We start from the raw sequence: 22956 nt of genomic DNA, 5'->3' as shown, positions 1-22956 counted from the left end.
TTGTTATGGGAGCCCTGGCACACTAACACATAAAGCTTTAGTAACAGGTCTCACGAAACAGTCTATGTACTGACTAGGATGAGGCTCCTTTTATGTCTCAGACTTTTTAACAGGCTGTGCTGGGCACCCGAAGGTTAAAAAATATAGACCCAGGGGTTTTCTTGGTGCTTCAGGGGTTAAGACTTTGTGCTTCCATTGCAGGGGGTGTGGGTTCAATACCTGGTCGGGGAACTAAGATCTCACATGCCGTGTAGTGAAGTGTTAGTTGCTCAGTCGTGTCCGACTCTGCGAACCCATGGACTGTGACCCGCCAGGCTCCTCTGTCCATGGAGATTCTCCAGGCAAGACTACTGGAGTGGATTGCCATTCCCTTCTCCAGAGGATCATCCTGACCCAAGGATCAAACCTGGGTCTTCTGCATTGGAGGCAGATTCTTTACAGTCTGAGCTACATACAGGGAAGATCCCACATGCCAGGGGGTGCAGCCAAAAAAAAAAAAGGAATTGTAAAGATACAGATGGAGCTTCGTTAGGTTCCCGTCTGGTGAAGACAAACCCAAACTGTACACAGGAATTACGAAACAAGGAAGGAAAATGGGGGTGGGCAGACAGCGCCCTCTCGGTGGCTGTGAAGTTTTAACTCGTCTATAACCCTCAGGGGCCCAAGGCTCCCGACCCCTCCCAGCACACTCCCTGGGTGCCCCTCACCTGGAGGCTGGAAGAGGACCTCACAGAGCTGCTCCATCTCCTCCTCGGACAGGTACACAGGGAAGGTGGCGCAGTCCAGCAGCAGGTGGCAGGCGGCCGCGAAGGCCTCCCGGACGCCCTCCTGGGAGCCCCCCAGGTCTAGGACCACCTGGCCCACGGCCCACCCCTCGTCCTTCTTGCGGCCGGGGCTGCGGGGTAGGGGTGAGGGCGGCTCCACACTCCTGGCCTTGAAGGGGGACCCTCGGGCCATAAAGAGGTCGGAGAGCATCTGCTTGAACTGGGGCACGCCGCCCAGGTGCCGGGCCTCCCACGAGCCCTTCCCACCTTCATCCCGCGGACCCGCAGGCTCCTCCACAGACTTGGTGTCTTCCCCGGACGCCGTCAGCTGCGCCCCGAAAACGTTCTTGTGGGCAAAGTTGGCGATCAGCTCCTGGATGCAAAGGAACGTCCTCTGCATGCTCCCGCCCTTCTTCCAGATGTCGTCTTTGTCCGGGGAAACCCGGGGCACCCGCAAGTGCTCCGAGAGCTCCGGCGAGGAGGCGCTCAGCCCGATGCCGCTGTCTTCCGATTTCAGCGGGGGAAACGGCGCATCTTCATCGCCGGCGGGCATGGCATCTGTGTCGGAAATCACTTCGGTGTTTTCACCTCTGACTGGACTCTGCAAAAAAAAAAAAAAAGGAATCTTGTATTGTGGATCTTGTAAGACCGAGGGGTTCAAACATCAAGTGAATCAGGCTACGAATGCATCCTCCCTATTTTTCGAGACCAGTTTTCTACGCCAAGAGGATCTCCATGTGTATCACGAGAGAGCCCTCTTCTTACCATTTATTTAGACCCTTCAGAATCCAAAAAGGTTATTTAAAAACAGTTTCTGCCAGCAGGGACCTACTGTATAGCACAGGGAACGCTGCTCAGTGTTGCGTGGCAGCCTAGACGGGAGGGAAGGGAGCTGGGGAGAAAGGACGCAACGTGTACGTACAGCTGAGTCACTCTGCTGTGTACCTGCAACTACCACAACAGCGTTCACCCGCTCTCCTCCAGCATGGGCTTCCCAGGGGGCGCTAGTAGTCAAGAATCTGTCTGCCAGTGCAGGAGACACGGGTTCGATCCCTGGGTGGGGAAGATCCCCCGGAGGAGAAAACGGCACCCACCTCCAGTATCGCTGCCTTGAGAATTCCATGGGCAGAGGAGCCTGCTGCTGCTAAGTCGCTTCAGTCGTGTCTGACTCTGTGCGACCCCATAGAGGGCAGCCCACCAGGCTCCCCCGTCCCTGGGATTCTCCAGGCAAGAACACTGGAGTGGGTTGCCATTTCTTTCTCCAATGCATGAAAGTGAAAAGTGAAAGTAAAATCGCTCAGTCGTGTCCGACTCTGTGTGACCCCAAGGACTGCAGCCTACCAGGCTCCTCCGTCCATGGGATTTTTCAGACAAGAGTACTGGAGTGGGGTGCCATTGCCTTCTCCGAGAGGAGCCTGGTGGGCCACAAACAGTCCATGGGGTTGCAAAGAGTCAGACACGACTGAGCAACTGAGCACAATACTCCAACGTGAGATAGCCAAATTTTAAGAAAGCAAAATGAAATGAAAAAAGAAAAAGTTCCTGACATTTAAGAATATGAATAAGGAAATTGGGTTGAGCATAAAATACAGGCATAAAGGAATGAAATAAGAGGAGACAGAAAGAACAGAGTATTAACCACATACATGACTCACATATGCACACACACGTGTACATACATTCTGTGGCTTTTTCAGAAGGATGACACTTCAATGAATCAACTTCTTATATACTATTATTCAGGGAATACTACATTAAACTGAAAACTTTTCAGCACCTGACCCACTCTCTGGGGAAGAATGAGACAGTATCATGCATATATTTGGAAACATTGTTATTTATATTTGTACACAACACATGCTTATACTTTATAGCTTACATCCTTTTGAGGATTTTTCCAACAGTTTTAACAGGTAGGGAGAAAAAAAAACTAGCTTTGAAAGTGAAGGAAGAACCGGTAACTAGTCTGCAAACTGAGCTTCAAGCCCCACGGGCAGCCCACCTGCCTCCCAGCACTAACCAACACGCACAGCTCTCCTTTCAGGAAAGGAATAAGGTGAAGTTACTCAGTCATGTCCAGCTCTTTGCGATCCCATGGACTGTAGCCTACCAGGCTCCTCCGTCCATGGAATCTTCCAGGCAAGAGTACTGGAGTGGGTTGCCATTTCCTTCTCCAGAGGATCTTCCTGACCCAGGGATGAAACCCGGGTCTCCTGCATTGCAGACAGACGCTTTACCCTCTGAGCCACCAGGGAAGCCACCCTCCTTTCAGGAAGGGTTCCCGTTTTTAGCCTGTTCCTGTCTGCCACTGGACTGAATGGATCTCAAGGGCAGAACTTTCAAATCCCTAAACAAAGCATAAATTAAAAAATAATTCAAAGACCATGGGCCTCAAACTGCTCGTGGAACTGTATTGTTATGGTCTTTTTGGAGGACAATTTGGCAGCATCTCTTCACATTAAGAAATGGGCTTGATTCCCATTTCTAGGAACTGATTCCTCAGAGACACTGGCAGCCTTGAGAGCAGGTTGCATGAAGATGTTGACAGCGGCACTGTAGCAGTGAAAAACTAGAAATAACTGGAAAAAAAACAACAAAAAAAACAACCTCAATAGGGGAGTAGTTGAAGAAACTGTAAAGCCATACCATAAACTCTCATGCAGAAATGAGAAACCAGCAAGATATCGCTGTAAACAGATACAGATGCTCTCCAAGGAGTGTTTGGATGAAAACCAAAGCAAATCAGAGAAATAATGTCTATTATGGGTTGAATTATGTTCCCTAAAAAAAAAATGCTGAAGCCTCCCCAACACCAGTATTTGTGACTGTGATCTTATTTGGAATTAGGGTCCTTGCAGATGATCAAGTGAAATGAGGTCATTAGGGTGGGTTCTAATCCAGTATGATGGGTGTCCTTATAAAAAGGTGAAATCTGGACACACACAGACATGCACACAGGGAAGATATGGGAAGGGGGAGGCTGAGACTGGGGCAGCGGGTCTACAAGTCAAGGAACGCCAGGAACACTAGAAGACGGGGCAAAGCACGGAACAGACGCTTCCTCACAGCCTACAAGGAACCACCCTGCTGACACCTTAGCCTCAGACATCTGCCCTCCAGAGCTGGGAGACGGGAACCTTCTGCTGTTCTGTCACCTTACTGCAGCCCCAGGGACTACTCTCTCACTTGTAGTGAGTAAAAAGTAAAAAAATAAGAAAGCGCAAAATTCCCCATATACAAACATACACATAGAAAGGTCGAGATGGTGAGCTGTGTGTAAATCATTAGCTTAGTAGGTGGGCTTCAGCAGAAAGACAGTAGGGCAGAGGGTGAAATGAACGGGGTTATTTCAACACGACAAGCTTTCACAAAGCGTATGAGGGTCTTAGAAGCCTGCTTTGGATATTACCGACATGTCTTCTAGTCTTTATTCCTATCCAGGGGGGCCCAAGAGCCCGTTAGCCCGGAAAACCATGTCGGCTCTTCCCAACACGTACCAAGCTCCCACTCGTGGGCTCCGTGTCCAGGTAGGAAGGCGGCATTTGGACCTTGCTGAGCACTTTGAAACAGGTCCTTAGGGCGTGCGTGAGTTCGGGTAAGCTCAGCATCTCCATCTCCTCGGCCAGAGGCTGTAGCAGGCAGCCAAGCACCTGTGGGAGGTACTGGGTTTGCACCTCCGAGTAAAGTTCCTGTGAAACACAGATGTGGGTTTAACTCATGTGTGATCAGCAGAAAGCAGTGCCTTGGAAAACGCAAGCATTTTCTGGGCCTAAGTTTGTTCCACATTTGTTTCCAAGTTGGAAAACAAAACAGTATTTCTTCTTGATCTAAATACATCCATGGACATTTTTTCTCTCCTTTCAGGTGCCTTCCCTCTTTCTAGCAGAAAATGACTGCCACATTCATTTCTCTATTAAGGGAATTTGTTTCCTTGGAGAAAATCAGCCAAGGATGTAACTTTTAAGAAATACGTTTACTTTCTGGGACTTCCCTGGGGGTCCAGTGGTTAAAATTCCATGCTTCCAAATGCAGGGGGTGAGGGTTTGATCTCTGGTCAGAGAACCAAGGTGCCGGGGCAGCGGGACCAAAATTTTCTTTTAAAAAATTTAAAAAAGAAATAACATTCCTTCTCTGGTGGTTCAGCTGGTAAAGAATCTGCCTGCAATGCGGGAGACCTGGGTTCCATCCCTGGGTTGGGAAGATCTCCTGGAGAAGGGAAAGGCTACCCACTCCAGCATTCTTGCCTGGAGAATCCCACGCACAGAGGAGCCTGGCAGGCTACAGTCCATGTGGTCGCAAAGAGTCAGACGTGACTGAGCGACTTTCATTCTATCTATCTATATATCATGATACTCATTCCTAAATAACTGCTGTCCAAGGATGCCACCCAGCTCCTTATCTGGTCTCCGTACCTTCGGCTCAGCCCACTTACCACTGGCTGAAGTGTTATAACTCCGTATATCACAAGGGCCTAAAAGATATGAGACCACATTCAGCTACATCTTCCACGCTGAAACAAACATTAAGTGGTGTCTATGCACAACCACTTTTTCAGTAAGATGCTGGCGGGGGTGGTGGTTCAGTCACTAAGTCATGTCTGACTCTTTGCGACCCCAGGGACTGTAGCCCACCAGGCTCCTCTGTCCATGGGGATTCTCCAGGCAAGAATACTGGAGTAGGTTGCCATTCCCTTCTCCAGGGGATCTTCCTGACCCAGGGATCGAAGCCAGATCTCCTGCATTGCAGGTAGATTCTTTACCGACTGAGCTACACAAGAGAAGTCTGTCGGTAAGATGAGGTTTAGAAAAAGACCAACACCACTAATAAGAATCCCAATGACAGCCAGCATAGAGCCACCTCTGGAGAGCAAAGGACCTACCAGGGGGATCACGTCCAGAAGGAACACGAGGAGGGTGCAGAGCTCTGAGACTGTCGGGGGAGGGCCGATGCTTCTCCCAACAGAGGGACTCCGCTTCACGGGTCTGCGTGAACCACAGGAAAGAAAAACCACTCTCTTGTAATACTATCAAGCAATTCCTATGATTTCCAATAAAGTAATTTATTCTATTTCAACCACAGTGAAAGACAGCTTCTGTAGTTCTAATAATTCAGCCTTGATGCTCAAAATGATGTAACACAGAGAAGCGTCAGTAAGTCTTGAATCTCCGAAACAGGTTGACTCTGACCTGAACTTTATCATAGCAACTGAGAGTGGTCCATGCCCCCATGGGATTCCATACCTGGCTGATCTCAAAGTGTCAACAGCAATAATTCCAGGTCCCCAGCCCCAAACCAAAAGCGTGTTCCCAGGGAAGGAGCCTGGCTCCAGAAGGCAGGACAGCTGTTCGACTTGCTGTGGGGGCAACCGGAGATAGCTCCCCCTCCTGCTCCCACCCCGCATCATCCCCATGAGCTTAGAATCCCTCAGCTCCCAGAGAGAACTGCTACTCCACTGGGGAATTCTACTGGTAGCTGCTTATCTTATTCTCAAACTCAACACTTCCTTTTCAATAAGTAGGCAACTGGATACCTAAGTTAAAAAGTCAATATACTGGTTCTCAAAACAGTAATTTTGGATTCATCCTGCTATCACAGTACAGTTCGACCTGAGTTAACTTTCTTCACTGTAAATGATCGCTTAGGTATCTCAGCGTTTATCTGGGTAAGAAATGGAAGAACTGCATTCACTTCATCGAGGAGATTCTGCTCCTAGGTGTCTATTCTAAAGAGACCCCCCACGTCTGCATATAAAGAGACAGAATCAGTGCGGTCACCAGGGTACTACCTGCAGTGATGAAAAGACTGAAACTGGTTTATTCAGACGCTGGCTGACTGCACCCAAGGTGAACGGACTAGGGGTGTATGTTACCATACAGATAAATCTCCAGAGGTCTCTGACCTGCACCTCCCAACCAAACACACATGGGTGAAAAGTTATACGCAATTTGATACCATTGATGTAAAACTTGAAGAGGCAAAACAGACTGTATCATTTCTGGATAGTTGTTTTTATACTGGATACTTTTTTTATATTTGTTATAAAAGTATAGACATCACTGGGACAGACATGCACTTCAGGACAGTGATTAAAGCTGGGATGAAAGAAGGGAAGCTGCTGGGAAGGTAAGGGGTTAGCTCTGTCTGGGTGGTAACGTTTTATTCCTTAAAAAAAAAAAAAAAGATGTGAAAACCGAAGGTCAAATACTGTCCACAATTTTAGCAATGGGTTCAGGTGTCTGACATTATTTCCCATCTTTTCCTGTGTCTGAAATGTTTCACAGTTAATTCTCTTTTTTAAAGAAAGCGTTCCCGTAACTCTGAAATGGAACTGAGCGGACCAAAACACACTCCGGTCTCAGTATAACATGGCTTTGCTGTCACCCGTGGATCCAATTACAAGTAATTTATTCATCGTAGATTGAAGCGCCCGCTGGGTCTGGCACCAGAGGCGGCAGAGGACATGGCAGGAACAGCTGGGACGTCAGGCAGGCAGGCCTGGTTCCAGTCTCAGCTGCTGCTGATCTGCTGTGCTATATCACACAGGATCCGTCACATCTCTGCTCTCTGGCTCTCTTACATGATGGATGTGCCTGCTTTTCCTGGGGGTATGTGGAGGGGACAGCCTGAGACAAACTTTAGTAAGTTACGCTTTGATTACAGCTACAGGTACCAAAGGCGGTGTGACAACGCAGAATGTTCCAAAGGAGGTGACGGGAATTAAGTTTTATACCATGAATCACAGGACAGAACTGGATCTTAGAGATTACACCTGTCCTCATTTACAGGGAAAATCTGGGAAAGGGCCCCGCGGGGAAGCTTGCAGTCCCAAGCTGGCCACTGCCCCACAGTTTGGAGTCGGTGCAATCCACCAGATTGAAAGTGACGGGAAAGCTGATTACAGCAGCTCAGAACACAAATGTTTTCATCTGAACCCATTATACACTGATTTCAGTAAGAATTTAAGATGACTGATGATTTGAAAAACACTCTCTCTCCAGTCCCTGGGCCACAAAACCAAGCTTGTTGAATAGATCAGGCCTCTAAGGGCACAGTGGAAAGAAACCTGATTAAATTGACACCAACCAGAAAATGCATGGGTTTGTTACTAAAGTTTGACTTTAATTAGGAAGCATCAGCATCGTGTGAACCCTCTCAATGGCAGCGTTCTTAATTCTATTATGAGTTTAAGTGAATCCAATCATATACTCAGCAGAGCTCATCCCAGTGTCAGCCATTGAGTATAACCTGACCACAATGAGCAGCTATGAGAAACCATGACAGCCTCAATTCCTTCCCACATGTTTATAAAGCCTGAACTGGAGGCTTACCTGAAACAGTCCTCAAAACACCTTGTCATGTAATCCCAGAGGAAGTCTGAGCTCAAGGACGTGATCAGCAAATTCACTGTCTTAACAATCTCAGAGGCATTTCTGTTTTCTTTTATTGCACTGTAAAGGAAGAGGAATACTTATACATGTATCTATGAAAAATCCTGTATTATGGGAATACCACGTCTGAAAAACACAAATTCACTGTATCATTCATTCACCTGGGGTGCAGTGTGTGAATAAACCCGTTTCAATCTTTTATGACTTATTTCCGGAGAGGCTGACAAACTTTGTCATAGATAAAATATTACTTCCCTATATATAGGGAAGAGCAAGCACGTGCCATCCTAAATAGTACGTATATTGATACATTCCCTCAGAAGTAAGCTTAAGAGCTACTGAAAAAAGAATGTGATATGGAAAACCAGCTTAAGTCCAACTGTTGGTAATTACATACTCTACTGGTAAAATAACATAGTACAGCCATTTAGGAGAGAAATTTGGCTAACATTTAAATGCACATCTATAACTCAGGGAATTTATTCTAGGGACTTATGCTATAGAAATCCTTGTACAAGCACACAAAGATGTACACATAAGGGAATTATGAGAACGTCATTATAAAATATTGGAAGAGTAGAGACCACCCAAAAGTCATTAAGAGATTGATCGATTAGTCAGGATTTCTTAAGTGACAGCTCCTTACTAAGGACTCTAAGGCAACCATTATCCTCCATAGGAGAAGACTGTAAAGCCAGTCATAACTTGCATTAAAAAAAAATAAACAGGCAACTGAACAGCTACTGTAACTTCAGCTTAAAAACAAAAGATAGGCACCTATATACTTAGGCATTCAAAGTCTGGAATGTTTTATGTTTTTCTCAGAAGGGCAGTGGGATTATGGATGGTATCTTTTTTTTCTCAATACTTTCAGATATTGGTACGTTCTACAATGAACATGTATTACTTTCATATTCAGGAAAACAGTAAACCACTCTCATTCTGTGAGGAAAAAACAAACACGAAAGACTCTTGGTATACTTACAGTTAATAACCAGGAAAATCCAACAGATTTCAATTTTCAGTACTTGTGTGTGTATGTGCATTCAGTCGTGTCTGACTCTTCGCGACCCCATGGACTGTAGCCCGCCAGGCTCCTCTATCCCTGGGATTGTCCAGGCAAGAATACTGGAGTGGGTCATCATGCCCTCCTCCAGGGGACCTTCTCCACTCAGGGACTGAACCTGCATCTCCTGCATTGGCAGCAGGTTCTTTACCACTGAGCCACCTGGGAAGTCCTAAATTTTCAGTAGACCAATGCCAAGTCAGGGAAAAAGGAACTACATTAAGAATAAAGGAAAAAGGAAGAGGTAGGAGACAGGGGTTCAATTCCTGGGTCAGGAAGATCCCCTGGAGAAGGGCTCGACCACCAACTCCAGTATTTTTGCCTGAAGAACCCCAGGGACAGAGGAGCCTGGTGGGCAGCAGTCCATAGGGGTGCATAGAGTCGGACACGGCTGAAGCGACTTAGCACGCACCCTTCCTTGAAAAGAACAAAAACAGGACAAGACACAGGGCTGACGGATAAGAACAAAAACAGGACAAGACACAGGGCTGACAGGTAACTACACACTGTGCACGTTACTGCCTTGTCTGCCGTCTCCCAAACCCCACTCGCTGTACCTTCGGGTCCTCCAGCAGGAGCCCCGGGGCCCCCCCTGCCCTCTGACTTGTCTCCTGAAGACTCACACCCACCGGCCCCACTTCCTGACCCCACGTCCTGCCTGCCCTCCTCCCGGTAACTCACACTTGTACACTAGACCCAGCTGCCTTTGTTGTGCAACTTTTCACACTCTGCCAAAAACACAGTCTGTACGTCCCAGGCTGGGGCAGAGACAAGATAAAACTCCTCGTAACCTTCTCAGCATTCAACAGGGAAAAGTTGATTCAGGTTGACTGATTTAAGAGCAGAAGTTATCTTAAGGAGTGGCTTGGCCTACTACATCTCCAGCCTCGAGCACATCAGGAAGAGTGAATTTGAAAGCCACGCCCCTACCTTATCACCGAACTTCCGCTCTGAGTGTAGCTAAGTTTAAGATCAGAGCCAAGAGCATCTCTGCAATAAGAATAAAACGCCCGGATGACTTCGAGAAACAAATTCTCAACAACTTGAGGCCCTGCAATTATAAAGAAAATGGCCAAATGAATGAATGAGTAAATAAGAAATAAAATATCAGTATTTTTTAAAAATCCATTTTTAAACCAACAAATGACAAGTGTGTAACACATATCATGAGTAACTCCATATACATAGATAATTTGTATAGTCTTAAATGTACAGAAACTTAACTTTGGTTGTGAAAATCACAACTTTAGTTGGGGGAATAACATCCATGAAGACAGTCACCATTTCTGTTGTTGTTCAGTCGCTCAGTCGTGTCCGACTCTTTGTGACCCCATGGACTACAGCACACCAGGCTATCCTGTCCTTCACTATCTTCTGGAGTTTACTCAAACTCGTGTCCACTGAGTCACTGATGCCAAACAACCATCTCATCCTCTATTGTCCCCTTCTCCTCCTGCCCTCAATCTTTCCCAGCTTCAGGGTCTTTTCCAACGAGTCACCACTTCTCGTCAGGAGGCCAAAGTATTGGAGCTTCAGCATCAGATTTTCCAATGAATATTCAGGGTTGATTTCCCTTAGGATTGACTGGTTTGATCTTTCTGTCCAAGGGAACATTTTTGTAGGGCTTACTATGCGCTGGCCACTATTCTGAGCATTCTGTAACTATTAACTTATTTAATCCTTACAACAGCCAAAGAACCAGGTATGTAATGAGGTATGCTGTCCTGATTATGGATGAGGCGACTGAGGCTGAGTAACTAGCCCAGGTGGATTCTCCCAGGTGGAGGCAGGGGATGAATATTAAGAGCACAGAAACTGCCCAGCCAGAGACAGTCCCTCTACATAAACCCCAACACAGTAGGGCAATTTCCCATTGTGAATACTTTTAATGATGAGCTAGAATGACACAAGAGAAATAATCACCAACCCAGAAAAGCTTAAGATGGCACAAGAGAACTGGACCCTGCCAGACAGGCAGGTGGGAAGCGACTGGACATTTCTGCTCCTCGAGCACCAACCAGTAGGCCTCATGGAAGGTCATGGCTTCCCACCCTTGTAATCAGAGGAATGGACACAGCACGAGGCAGAGAAAACACAAGCTCTGTCAACAAAGAATAAGCAAATAATCTGATCTCTTACGCTTCCAAAGGCAAAGGCCCCCTTTTCACAATAAGCCCCAGGTTGTATTTTATCTACAGCGTAAAACTGTGTGTGTGTGTGCTCAGTCTTGGTGGGTCTTTGTGACGCCCTGGACCGCAGCATGCCAGGTTCCTCTGATCATGGAATTTTATAGGCACGAATACTGGAGTGGGTTGCCATTTCCTACTCCAGAGGATCTTCCCAACCCAAATGGTTTTTACTAGTGAAGGAAAGTGGTTGACATTCAAGGAGAAATGAGGAATTGGCTAAAGCCTGGTAGCCAAAGCACAGATAAGACTGACCGTCTTGTGCCTTCCAGTCTACAGTATCAATCCTCTCCTTTGCCCTTCACAAAGAGGGGCCTTTGTGAAGAGGGGCTTGTGAACAACAAGAGGGGCTCTGTGCCTTTCAATGGGAAACTAAACTATCAGAGAGACAAATTTGACTTCTGTGATGAGGCAGAAACCCATCATTCATCCCATTCCAGAAAATACAACCTGGAGCCCAAGTTAGTTCAACACTCACTTGACCCAGGTCAAGGCCTTGACATAAAACACCCATCCCCAAGGCGGAGCCTGGAGACACACAAGCCTTGTGCTTTGAATTTGATCAGGAGCAACCAGAGATGCACCTGTCATGCACCCAAGTTCATCTGTGTCACAGGAGTTAGCATCTTGGGGATGGGCCATCGAAGGGTCATCAAGTAAGGAGCAACGTTCTGACAAACAGAGCTCAGGTTCTGCAGTCAGACAGACTCCAGAGTTTCAGTCCAGCTGAAACTCCAGCTCCTCGGTGGGCCCTGGAAAATGACTCAGACTTGCTCCGCCCTATTCTCCATCTGCAGAATGTGTGTAGTCAGAAAAGTTACTCAGGGTTTTTGAAGGTATGACATATGCATGGATGTATATTAATGATGTGTGTGTTAGTCGCTCAGTCATATCCAACTCTTTGAGTTGGTCTGTAGCCTGCCAGGCTCCTCTGTCCATGGAATTCTTCAGGCAAGAACACTGGAGTGGGTAGCCATTCCCTTCTCCAGGGGATCTTCCAGACTGAGGGGTCAAACCTGGGTCTTCCACACTGCAGGCAGATTCTTTACTGTCTGAGCCACCAGGGATGTATGGATGCAAGAGCTGGACCATAAAGAAGGCTGAACGCTGAAGAATTGATGCTTTTGAACTGTGGTGTTGGAAAAGACTCTTGAGAGTCCCTTGGACTGCAAGGAGATCCAACCAGTCCATCCTAAAGGAGATCAACCCTGGATATTCATTGGAAGGACTGACGTTGAAGCTCTAATACTTCAGCCACCTGATGCAAAGAGCCAACTCACTAGAAAAGACCCTGGTGCAGGGAAAGACTGAAGGCAGGGGGAGAAGGGGTCGACAGAGGATGAGATGGTTGGATGGCATCACTGACTCGATGGACATGAGTTTGAGCAAGCTCCGGGAGATAGTGAAGGACAGGGAAGCCTGGTGTGCTGCAGTTCATGGGGTCACAAAGAGACACGACTGAGTGACTGAACAACAACAAATATTAATGATGCACAAAATGATTGCCCCTCAAATGTCACTGTTATTATTAACAACAAGTAGGACACATTAGGACCGCAGTCTCCCTTCTAACGTGACCAGAAGCCTACGTTTCCCTTTATCTGCCTAGAGGTTAGTGCCTCCCCGGCTGCATAGATGCCTCACGCCTGTCTCTGAAAGCATCAAGGAAAGGTCCCCGTCCTGATGCCTGATGGAGAGGAACTTCGCTAACACTCTCCACTCCTGTTCTCTGCAAATAGTGCCTGAACAGCAGGCCGCCCTGAGCAGAAGGCTCAGAGGACGCCATCGAGACTGAATCCGGGGCAGAAGAAGGGCTTTCCTGGCCGGTGACGCTGTTCAAGGCGTGAGGTGCTGATTTCTCAGGGTGAATGGACACTGGAGCAGTTTATCTTTTTTAAAGCAAGGGAGAGAGAAGGCCACTTTCCTGTTTGACTCCCAGAGGACCACAGTGTGTAAAGGGGGAGCCTTCCCGACCCAGAGTCTAGTTTAACCTGAGGCCTGAGACAGCTGGGATCCAGGCGGGGGTTTACAACCAGCCTCCTATTTACATTTCTTGAGGAAAGGAGGCAGGTGGGCTGGAGGCTGGATATTTACCATCAGCCTCCTGTTTGCATTTCAAAAAAGGAATAACAGAAATAGGGTAAAGAGCCAGGCTTCCTTCCTGTTTTAATATACAGCTGTGGGCAGGGACAGGGGGGCTGAACTCCTTTTGCATAAAGGATCACGAGTTCATGTATTTCCCCTCCTTGGGGCAAGGGAGACGCTGCACAGGCACAGGAAGCCTCCTTGGGGGGTCAAAAGAGGAGGGGCACCATCCCATAATAGGTAATGCTAAGCCTCCCTCCCGTTGGCCTTTGGGCTGGAATCTATCTTGGGAAAAAGTTGCACACGCATGTTGGGGAGGGTCTTCAGGCTCGTCGGGTGTGGGAAAAGAAATCAGGTAACTGGCCAAAGGCAAAGACCTGGAGGAACTGCCCTACACAGATGATTTAACCGTCTCTCTGCTGCTCTCCTCACTAGATGGGACACCCATACCCTTTCTCTGCCTTACCAATGGACCGGCCGTGTGCATGCTCAGTCATGCCCGACTCTTTATGACCCTCTGGACTGTGGCCCACCAGGCTCCTCTGTCCATGGGATTTCCAGGCAAGAATACCAGAGTGGATTGCCATTTCCTTCTCCAGGGGATCTTCCGGACCCAGGGATCGAACCTCGGTCTCCTGCATCTCCTGCACTGCAGGTAGATTCTTTACCACTGAGCCATCGGGGAGGCCCTATTTCTGCCTTTCTTCCGTCTTAACAAACTATTTCTCTGTGTGCTCTCCTACTTGTTGTTCTGAGTCTCTAATAATAAACTTTGAACCTGTTTTTATAGCTTTTGCCTCTTAGACAAATGTATTTTTCAATGGGGTAAAGGGCCAGTGGAATTTTGCTTCTTGCCTCTAGCCCTTGCTGGACTAGTGGCCAGGATTCCTGGCTTTCATCCAGGATACCCAGGTTCAATTCCTGGGCAGAGGTCTAAGATCTCACTTCAAGTTACCACTCACTGCTATCTCTCCGAAATCAGACCCTCCTTCATGTGACAGAGGAAAAGACTGAGGCCTACATGGCAGAGGGAGCTTGTCTGGACTCCCAAGGCAAAAAGACGGAGGAGGATCCCCTGTTTTCTTGAGAATACAACCAAAGCCATTTAACTGAAGACACGTTCTCATAAAGTCAGTACTGTACGTGCCGTGCAGACATGTGTGCCAATGAGCATAACAGCTCAAAGGTATTTTCCTAAAATAAAAATTCAAGTAATTGTGCAAAAAATTTAAGAAGAAACTGCCTGCAAAGGTGAGAGACCCGTGTTCGATCCCTGGTTTGGGAAGATCTCCTGGAGAAGGATATGGCAACCCACTCCAGTATTCTCGCCTGCAGAATCCCATGGACAGAGGAGCCTGGTGGGCTACAGTCCTACTGAACGTGGGATCACAGAGAGTCAGACACGACCAAAGCGACTTAGCAGCAGCAGCAATTAGTGAAAACTGAAGCACAGAGCATGACTGAAGTCTCTCAAGATTCTGAAATTCCAAAGAGTAAACTGTATTCTAAACGATGCGGTGGCTTCCCTTGTAGCTCAGTCGGCAAAGAATCCAGCTGCAATGCAGGAGACTTGCTGGCAATGCAGGAGACCTGCCTTCAACGCAGGAGACCTGGGTGTGGTTCGTGGGTCAGGAAGATCCCCTGGAGAAGGCAATGGCAACCCACTCCATTGTCCTTGCCTGGAAAATCCCATGGATGGAGGAGCCTGGGGGGCTGCAGTCCACCGGGTCCCCAGAGTCGGACCCGAGTTGGCAACTAAACCACTAGCAAACAATGGGGTGACTGCACCTCACCGATATTTAACTCCCTCTCAGCAGGGCATCCACCTTCGGCGGTGTCGGTAGAGCACGTCTGGTGTTACCTATTTCCGGCTTGTCGAGCAGACTGACGAGGATGCGGAAAGGCTTTAGGTGCCCGTGGTGGCGCTCCTCTACGTCGGTGTCAGGGAACTTCTGGTGCAGGATCTCAGCCAGACCCTGTTGTTTTTTTTTAAAAAAAAGCCACACATTAGGGTATTATATACAGTATAGTGTTGATGGCTTATGGTGAACGGTGTTGGATTCGGAATTTCCAAAGGACAGGGTTTTGCTTTGGGACCAGAGACTTGGCTTCAGTCACTTAGAGCTTTGTGCGCCAAAGTTTTATTACAGTGAAAAGTGGACAGAGAAACAGTTCTGACATCAGAAGGGGGTGGAGTTCAGTTGGGGCTTTATATATACTTTTGCAGTTGCTTACTAACAGTAGAAGGAAATAGAGAAGGAAATGGCAACCCACTCCAGTATTCTTGCCTGGAAAATCCCATGGATGGAGGAGCCTGGTAGGCTACAGTCCATGGGGTCGCAGAGAGTTGGACATGACTGAGCGACTTCACTTTACTAACAGTAGAAAGGTCTTACCAGACCCACTCCCACATATCTCTTAAGATAACAGGATGAGTCAGAAGGTTCTTAAGGAGGAGAAACATGTACTTGAGCAGGATACACTGTTGCTATATAATTATTAGTATAGAGTTTAAGCAAAGGAGAAAACGAAAGATATTCCCATTTGAATGCAGAGTTCCAAAGGATAGCAAGGAGAGATAAGAAAGCCTTCCTCAGTGATCAATGCAAAGAAATAGAGGAAAACAACAGAATGGGAAAGACTAGAGATCTCTTCAAGAAAATTAGAGATACCAAGGGAACAAACATTTCATGCAAAGATGGGCTTGATAAAGGACAGAAATGATACGGACCTAACAGAAGCAGAAGATATTAAGAAGAGGTGGCAAGCATACACAGAAGAACTGTACAAAAAAGATCTTCACGACCCAGATAATCATGATGCTGTGATCACTCACCTAAAGCCAGACATCCTGGAATGTGAAGTCAAGTGGGCCTTAGAAAGCATAACTATGAACAAAGCTAGTGGAGGTGATGGAATTCCAGTTGAGCTATTTCAAATCCTGAAAGATGATGCTGTGAAAGTGCTGCACTCAACATGCCAGCAAATCTGGAAAACTCAGCAGTGGCCACAGGACTGGAAAAGGTCAGTTTTCATTCCAATCCCAAAGAAAGGCAATGCCAAAGAATGCTCAAACTACCGCACAATTGTACTCATCTCACACGCTAGGAAAGTAATGCTCAAAATTCTCCAAGCCAGGCTTTAGCAATACATGAATCATGAACTTCCAGATGTTCAAGCTGGTTTTAGAAAAGGCAGAGGAACCAGAGATCAAATTGCCAACATCTGCTGGATCATCAAAAAAGCAAGAGAGTTCCAGAAAAACATCTATTTCTGCTTTATTGACTATGCCAAAGGCTTTGACTGTGTGGATCACAATAAACTGTGGAAAATTCTGAAAGAGATGGGAATACCAGACCACCTGACCTGCCTCTTGAGAAACCTATACGCAGGTCAGGAAGCAACAGTTAGAACTGGACATGGAACAACAGACTGGTTCCAAATAGGAAAAGGAGTATGTCAAGGCTGCATATTGTCACCCTGCTTATTTAACTTCTATGCAGAGTACATCATGAGAAACTCTGGGCTGGAAGAAGCACAAGCTGGAATCAAGATTGCCAGGAGAAATATCAGTAACCTCAGATATGCAAATAACACCACCTTTATGGTAGAAAATGAAGAGGAACTAAGCCTCTTGATGAAAGTGAAAGAGGAGAGTGAAAAAGTGGGCTTAAAGCTCAACATTCAGAAAACTAAGATCATGGCATCTGGTCCCATCACTTCATGGGAAATAGATGGGGAAACAGTGGAAACAGTGTCAGACTTTATTTTTCTGGGCTCCAAAATCACTGCAGATGGTGACTGCAGCCATGAAATTAAAAGACGCTTACTCCTTGGAAGGAAAGTTGTGACCAACCTACATAGCATATTCAAAAGCAGAGACGTTACTTTACCAAAAAAAGGTCCGTCTAGTCAAAGCTATGGTTTTTCCAGTGGTCATGTATGGATGTGAGAGTTGGACTGTGAAGAAAGCTGAGCACCAAAGAATTGATGTTTTTGAACTGTGGTGTTGGAGAAGACTCTTGAGATTCCCTTGGACTGCAAGGAGATCCAACCAGTCCATCCTAAAGGAGATCAGTCCTGGGTGTTCACTGGAAGGACTGATGCTGAAGCTGAAACTCCAATACTCTGGCCACCTCATGTGAAGAGCTGACTCACGGGAAAAGACTCTGATGCTGGGAGGGATTGGGGGCAGGAGGAGAAGGGGACAACAGAGGATGAGATGGCTGGATGGCATCACTGACTCAATGGACATGAGTTTGGGTAAACTCCAGGAGTTGGTGATGGACAGGGAGGCCTGGCATGCAATTCATGGGGTTGCAATGAGTTGGACACGACTGAGCGACTGAATTGAACTGATAGAGTTTAAGGAAAAACAGACCCTTGAGCAAGATGAGTTGTTTTGTTGTGTAATCATTAGCTCTGGGTTTAAAGAAAGTTAGTCTTAGAAAAGATAGGTTGTTGTCATAACAACTCAGAGTTTAAGGGAAAAAAAAATGTCTTATGTGACTTAAGATGAAGGAATATAGAAAAAAAAAAAGGTTTGTCCCTCAAGGCCCTGGACTCCTTATCAACCTACTTAAGAATCAGCTGTCTCTCAAAAGAGACACAGATATAAACAACAGACTTTTGGACTCTGTGGGAGAAGGCGAGGGTGGGATGATTTGAGAATAGCATTGAAACATGTATATCACCATATGTGAAACAGATCACTAGTCCAGGTTCAATGCATGAGACAGGGTGCACCGGGATGACCCAGAAGGGATGGGTGGGGAGGGAGGTGGGAGGGGGGTTCAGGATGCGGGACACATGTACACCCGTGGCTGATTCAGGTCAATGTATGGTAAAAACCACCACAATATTGTAAAGTAATTAGCCTCCAATTAAAAAAAAAAAGAATCAGCTGTCTCAGAGTGACATCACGGGTTGTTCTAGTTGTTAAACATTCTGGGATAGAAGTAAAAGCAGTCACACGGCACGAGATGAGAACCCGTGGCCCTCCATACCATGGGTTTTGCTTCCTGGGATTCAGTCGTCCACAAATTGCAAATATTTGGGGGGAAAAAATTCCAGAAAGTTCCCAAAGGCAAAACTTGAGCTTGCCATGCACTGGCAAGTACCTATATAGCATATACACTGTGTTCTGCAACATATTTACATAGCATTTATGTCACAAATCATCTAGAGGTGGTGTCACAAGTAATGTAGAGATGAATTAAGGTACGCGAGAGGACGAGCATATGTTACATGCAAACACCAGGCTGTGTTATATACAAGGGACTTAAGCATCTGTGGATTTTGGTATCCACAGGGTGGGGGTGTGGGAAGGGCTGGAACCACTCCCTGTGGATTCCAGGGGATGACCACACATGGATTTTTCCCAACTGTGTATGAAGGAACGGGCCCCATGTCTACTCTGAGGTTCCACAAGGAACCTCACTGAAAAACCACAATTAGGAAGCTCCTGATTGGGATCCCCTTTCCAGAAACGCTCCTTTACCTCAACTAAAAGATCCTTGGAGTATTTCTCAAAAAAATACATGGACTGGTCTTCATAAACATTTGAGACTTCGGATTCGGGCACGATGGTATTTCCTTTAATATCTGAACCTGTAAAAGAACAAGAAGCATGAGATGTAAAGAAATTTACACGTTCAGAGTACATCTTATCGTGCAAAGGTCTTATGCTCTGGTATTTCAAAAAACAGTACGCCTCCAACAGAAAATAAAAATCAGATTCAGCAAAACCAAGTCCTGTCTTTCTGACAGTGGCATGCCAGGAATCAGACAGGCAGAATTCCATCTCAACGGGCTTCAGTTGAGTTTACCCCAAGAATTCATCCTGACTGTCTTTGACAAGTATGATTATGAGAATCAAACAGAATGACTATCATTTGTGAAAACCGGTGCTTACTTGTACAGCAGTATGAGAAATCAAGGTATTCTCATCTGTACACCCTCATTTTGAGCTGTGGCTAAGTCTCTAAGGTCCTTAGGGCAAGGCACAGCATCTTTCTAAGCAGAGAGTCTGGACTCCTGGGGTCATGGCTTATACAAGTGGAAGCTGTTACTGAGCTTGGGTCCCAGGTCCTCCCTACAGACAAGGTGCTGAGCACCACTGGGAGGGAGCTGTGCATTTGACAAAATCATCCTTTTAACAAAAAAATGTTTAAAGAGCCTGTAAATATCCCTCTGGAGATCCTTCATAAGCTTCCAAGCTATGACTTCTGAAAGTTTTCTAACTAGCAGAAGAAAGAGTTAGGACTTTCTGACATTGATATGCCAGGTGGCACAGTGGTAAAGAATCCACCTGCCAAGCAGGAGACGCGGGTTTGATCCCTGGGTTGGGAAGATCCCCTGGAGAAGGAAATGGCAACCCACTCCAGTATTCCGGCCTGGAGAATCCCATGGACAGAGGAGGCTAGCGGGCTACAGTCCTTGGGGTCGCAAAGAGTCAGACACGACTGAGCGACTGGGCACCACGAGGGTTAAAAAGAAAAAAAGCCGAGCAGAGGATTTTCAGGCCAGTGAAAACCCTCCAGGTGACACTCTAATGGGAGACATGTATTGTTATAGACTTTTGTCTAAATCCACAGAACGCACAGCACTGAATGGGAATAAATGGGGAGGGAGGGGGCGGGGCTGTGGTGATGACAACATGTCGGTGTAGGTCCCTCAACTGTGATAAAAGTGCCATTCTGCTGGGGGATGCTGGTTAGGGGGAGGCTGCGTGCATTTTGGGGAGGAGGGCTAGATGGGAACTCTCCATACCTTCCTCTTAGTTTTGCTGTGACCCTAAAACTGCTCTAAAAAAATAAAGCCTTAAAAGAGAAGCTCTGGAGTCCTTTCACAATCACTCTGTTCACCATCTTCTCTTAGGGACATGAACTTGGGAATCTGCAACATTCAGAAAGTGCTACCTTTTAGGCCCTGTGATTTCCTGAACTTGTCCCCATGAAGCCTTTCAACTGACAGTCAAGGGCTCTTTTCCTGCAGGTGCAGAGTCTGTCCACAAAAGAAGTGCGCAGAAACATGAATCAGGGTTCTCGTGCGCTCCCAAAGCCACCCAAAGAAAGTCAAAGTGTGAGTCGCTCAGTTGTGTCTGACTTTTTGCAGCCCCATGGACTGTAGCCCTCCAGGCTCCTCTGTCCATGGGATTCTCCAGGCAAGAAGCCTGGAATAGGCAGCTATTCCCTTCTCCAGGGGAATCTTTCTGACCCAGGGATCAAACCCGGGTCACCTGCATTGCAGAAAGATTCTTTACCATCTGAGCCATCAGATGGTAAGTCATCCAAATACCTCCCCAGACGCATCAAAGCCACAGATGTTCCCATCCAGACAAAACCTTCCTTGACCATACTCCCATGTTTCTGGGTTTTCTCACACACACCCTTCTACCATGAAACTTCTCCACGGCAACAAGCTTCTACCTGAACAAGGCCTAGCCACCGTTATTTTGTGGTCTTTCAAGTTTCTTAAAATTGAATTCAGTTAACATTTTACAAATCTCATTGCTCAGTTGCTTGGTTGTATCCAATCTTTGCGACCCTATGGACGACTGTAGCCTGCCAGGCTCCTCTGTCCATGGGATTTCCCAGGCAAGAACACTGCAGTGGGTTGCCATTTCTTTCTCCAGAAAATCCAGTCACTTCCCTGTATTTTATGTACTGACTGCAAAATAACCAAAGCTGCGGGCTAGACAGCAGAACTCTGCTGACCAGTTGACAGTTCGGTCTGTGTGCTGTCTTACCACACTGATGACATTCAGAAATGCATCACCAAGATTAGAACTTATTCCCCAAATCAGCACCTTCCCTCTGGCTCTCTAGCCCCTACATACCAAGTAACCATGCGTAAAGCCTTCTATTCAGAGACATATCCCGTCTCAGGAGGGTCTGAGTGGCAGCTGAGAGGATGCGCACGATGTCGGATCTGAGCAGGGGGATGGCTCTCTCATTGGAATCCTAGGAGGAGGACGAAGGAAACTTTACTGCAAGGTGGTGACATGGTGAATTGCTGGCCTTCTGACATGTGGACCCTCTTTAGCAGCCTACAAAGCTTTACCTTAAAGAGGGGGTTCTCAAAAGGGGTGGATTCTTTACACGCTGCCCAGGGGAGAAGCTACTCGATTCTGCTATGGAAACACCACCCGCACAGAAATGAGCTGAACGGGGACAGTGGTCACTGAGCGCCTGCCCTCCTCTCCTGACAAGACGGCTCGGGTCTCTCCCGCCTACCCCACGGCCTCAGGGAAGCCCAGCACTGCCCCTGGAAGAACACAGACTGCTCACCAGACAGGTATAAAATGGGAAGAAGAACAGGACAATCTCCAGGTTATTTCTTTGCACCAGCACGTTTGAGTCCAACAGGCACGCACATAAGGACTTTATCTGCAAGGGACAAAATGCCGTGAACATTTCACGCCCAAGACACTGAGCATCATTTGCAGCTATTCTTTTGAATCGTAAAAATGAAAACAACTCTTCCTGGTCATCTTGAAAGCACTGTGTTAACGTCACGTGGAACAGAACAACACGGTGTAAATATGGGAAACTTGGTTCTAGCTCCAGACGCTAGGGGGAGCTCTGTGTCGTGGGAAAGACGGCACTGTTTGATTTCAGAAGTGGAGAGGCTTGGACCGGATGGCCAGGCTCTAAGACCTCAGATCCTACAATCCCAGAAAGAAACGTTTTTAGGTTCCAACAGGGACCTTTGACTATATTAAAACTCCAATGACATCCAGCCAAACGGACTCCAAACCAATTCAATGAGGATTTTGAGGGTCCTTTCTGAGTACAGATAGATGTGCTACAGCTGCAGGAGAGAAAACCAGCCATAAGAAGAGTTTTAACAAAAAGCTGTGAGACGGGAAGAGGAGAGGGCGAGATCTTTCCACTGGGGGGAACAGCGAAGCTTTGTGGGGAAGCTGAGCTTGAAAGACAGGAGGACAGATGCTGAGATGGGTGAGAAGAGACGGGCAGTGAGCACAGGACGAGGGAGGGACCAACTCGAGCAAAAATGGCATCACAGACGTGCCAGGCCAGGAGGGGCAGCAGCTCTGGGAGCGCAGACGGCCAGGAGGGGAGAGTCAGGCCTCTGGACGACCGGGAGCACACCGTCAGGACACTCCTGAGGACGGACTTTATCTGCTGGCAGCAGGTAATTTTTCAGACAGAAAAGATCTAAGCAAAGCTATGCCTCGGCGAAGTGAGGTCTTGCAGCAACCAAAAAAGCACTGGATGGGAGAGGGAAGAGATGGGGAGAAACCAGTTAGAAAATTACATGGTGGTCCCAAAACAAGACCGAAGGAGCCGAAGCAGGGAGGTGAAAACGGAGGAAGAGACAAAGTGGGGCAGAGAAGGAGGGAGTGTGTCTGTGAGGGTCTCCTCTGTCCTAAGCATCGGACGATGTCCCTTCATCACTCTTTTCCTCGGAGAGCCCCACAGGGAGATCTATTACTTCCACGG

General features: G+C 47.1%; 1 protein-coding gene across 3 annotated transcripts in view; it reads right to left on the bottom strand.

Moving 5' to 3' along the window:
• DOP1B (DOP1 leucine zipper like protein B) overlaps nucleotides 1-22956 on the bottom strand; it is a 130951-nt gene that overhangs the window by 63965 nt on the left and 44030 nt on the right. For all 3 annotated transcript variants that reach the window (XR_003512031.1, XM_027548663.1, XM_027548668.1), the window contains exons 6-14: nucleotides 21781-21879; nucleotides 21330-21453; nucleotides 18990-19099; nucleotides 15351-15465; nucleotides 10149-10269; nucleotides 8093-8212; nucleotides 5644-5746; nucleotides 4262-4453; nucleotides 708-1365 (exon numbers count right to left, since the gene is read on the bottom strand). Coding sequence is in view for 2 of the 3 variants with exons in the window: in XM_027548663.1 (XP_027404464.1) it covers nucleotides 708-1365; nucleotides 4262-4453; nucleotides 5644-5746; nucleotides 8093-8212; nucleotides 10149-10269; nucleotides 15351-15465; nucleotides 18990-19099; nucleotides 21330-21453; nucleotides 21781-21879 (1642 nt within the window). In the remaining variant the exon portion in view is untranslated. The remainder of the gene's footprint in view (nucleotides 1-707; nucleotides 1366-4261; nucleotides 4454-5643; nucleotides 5747-8092; nucleotides 8213-10148; nucleotides 10270-15350; nucleotides 15466-18989; nucleotides 19100-21329; nucleotides 21454-21780; nucleotides 21880-22956) is intronic.

The sequence above is a fragment of the Bos indicus x Bos taurus genome, chromosome 1 (genome assembly GCF_003369695.1).
Source record: "Bos indicus x Bos taurus breed Angus x Brahman F1 hybrid chromosome 1, Bos_hybrid_MaternalHap_v2.0, whole genome shotgun sequence".
Lineage (NCBI taxonomy): Eukaryota > Metazoa > Chordata > Mammalia > Artiodactyla > Bovidae > Bos > Bos indicus x Bos taurus.
This window is presented reverse-complemented; position numbering and strand designations above follow the sequence as displayed.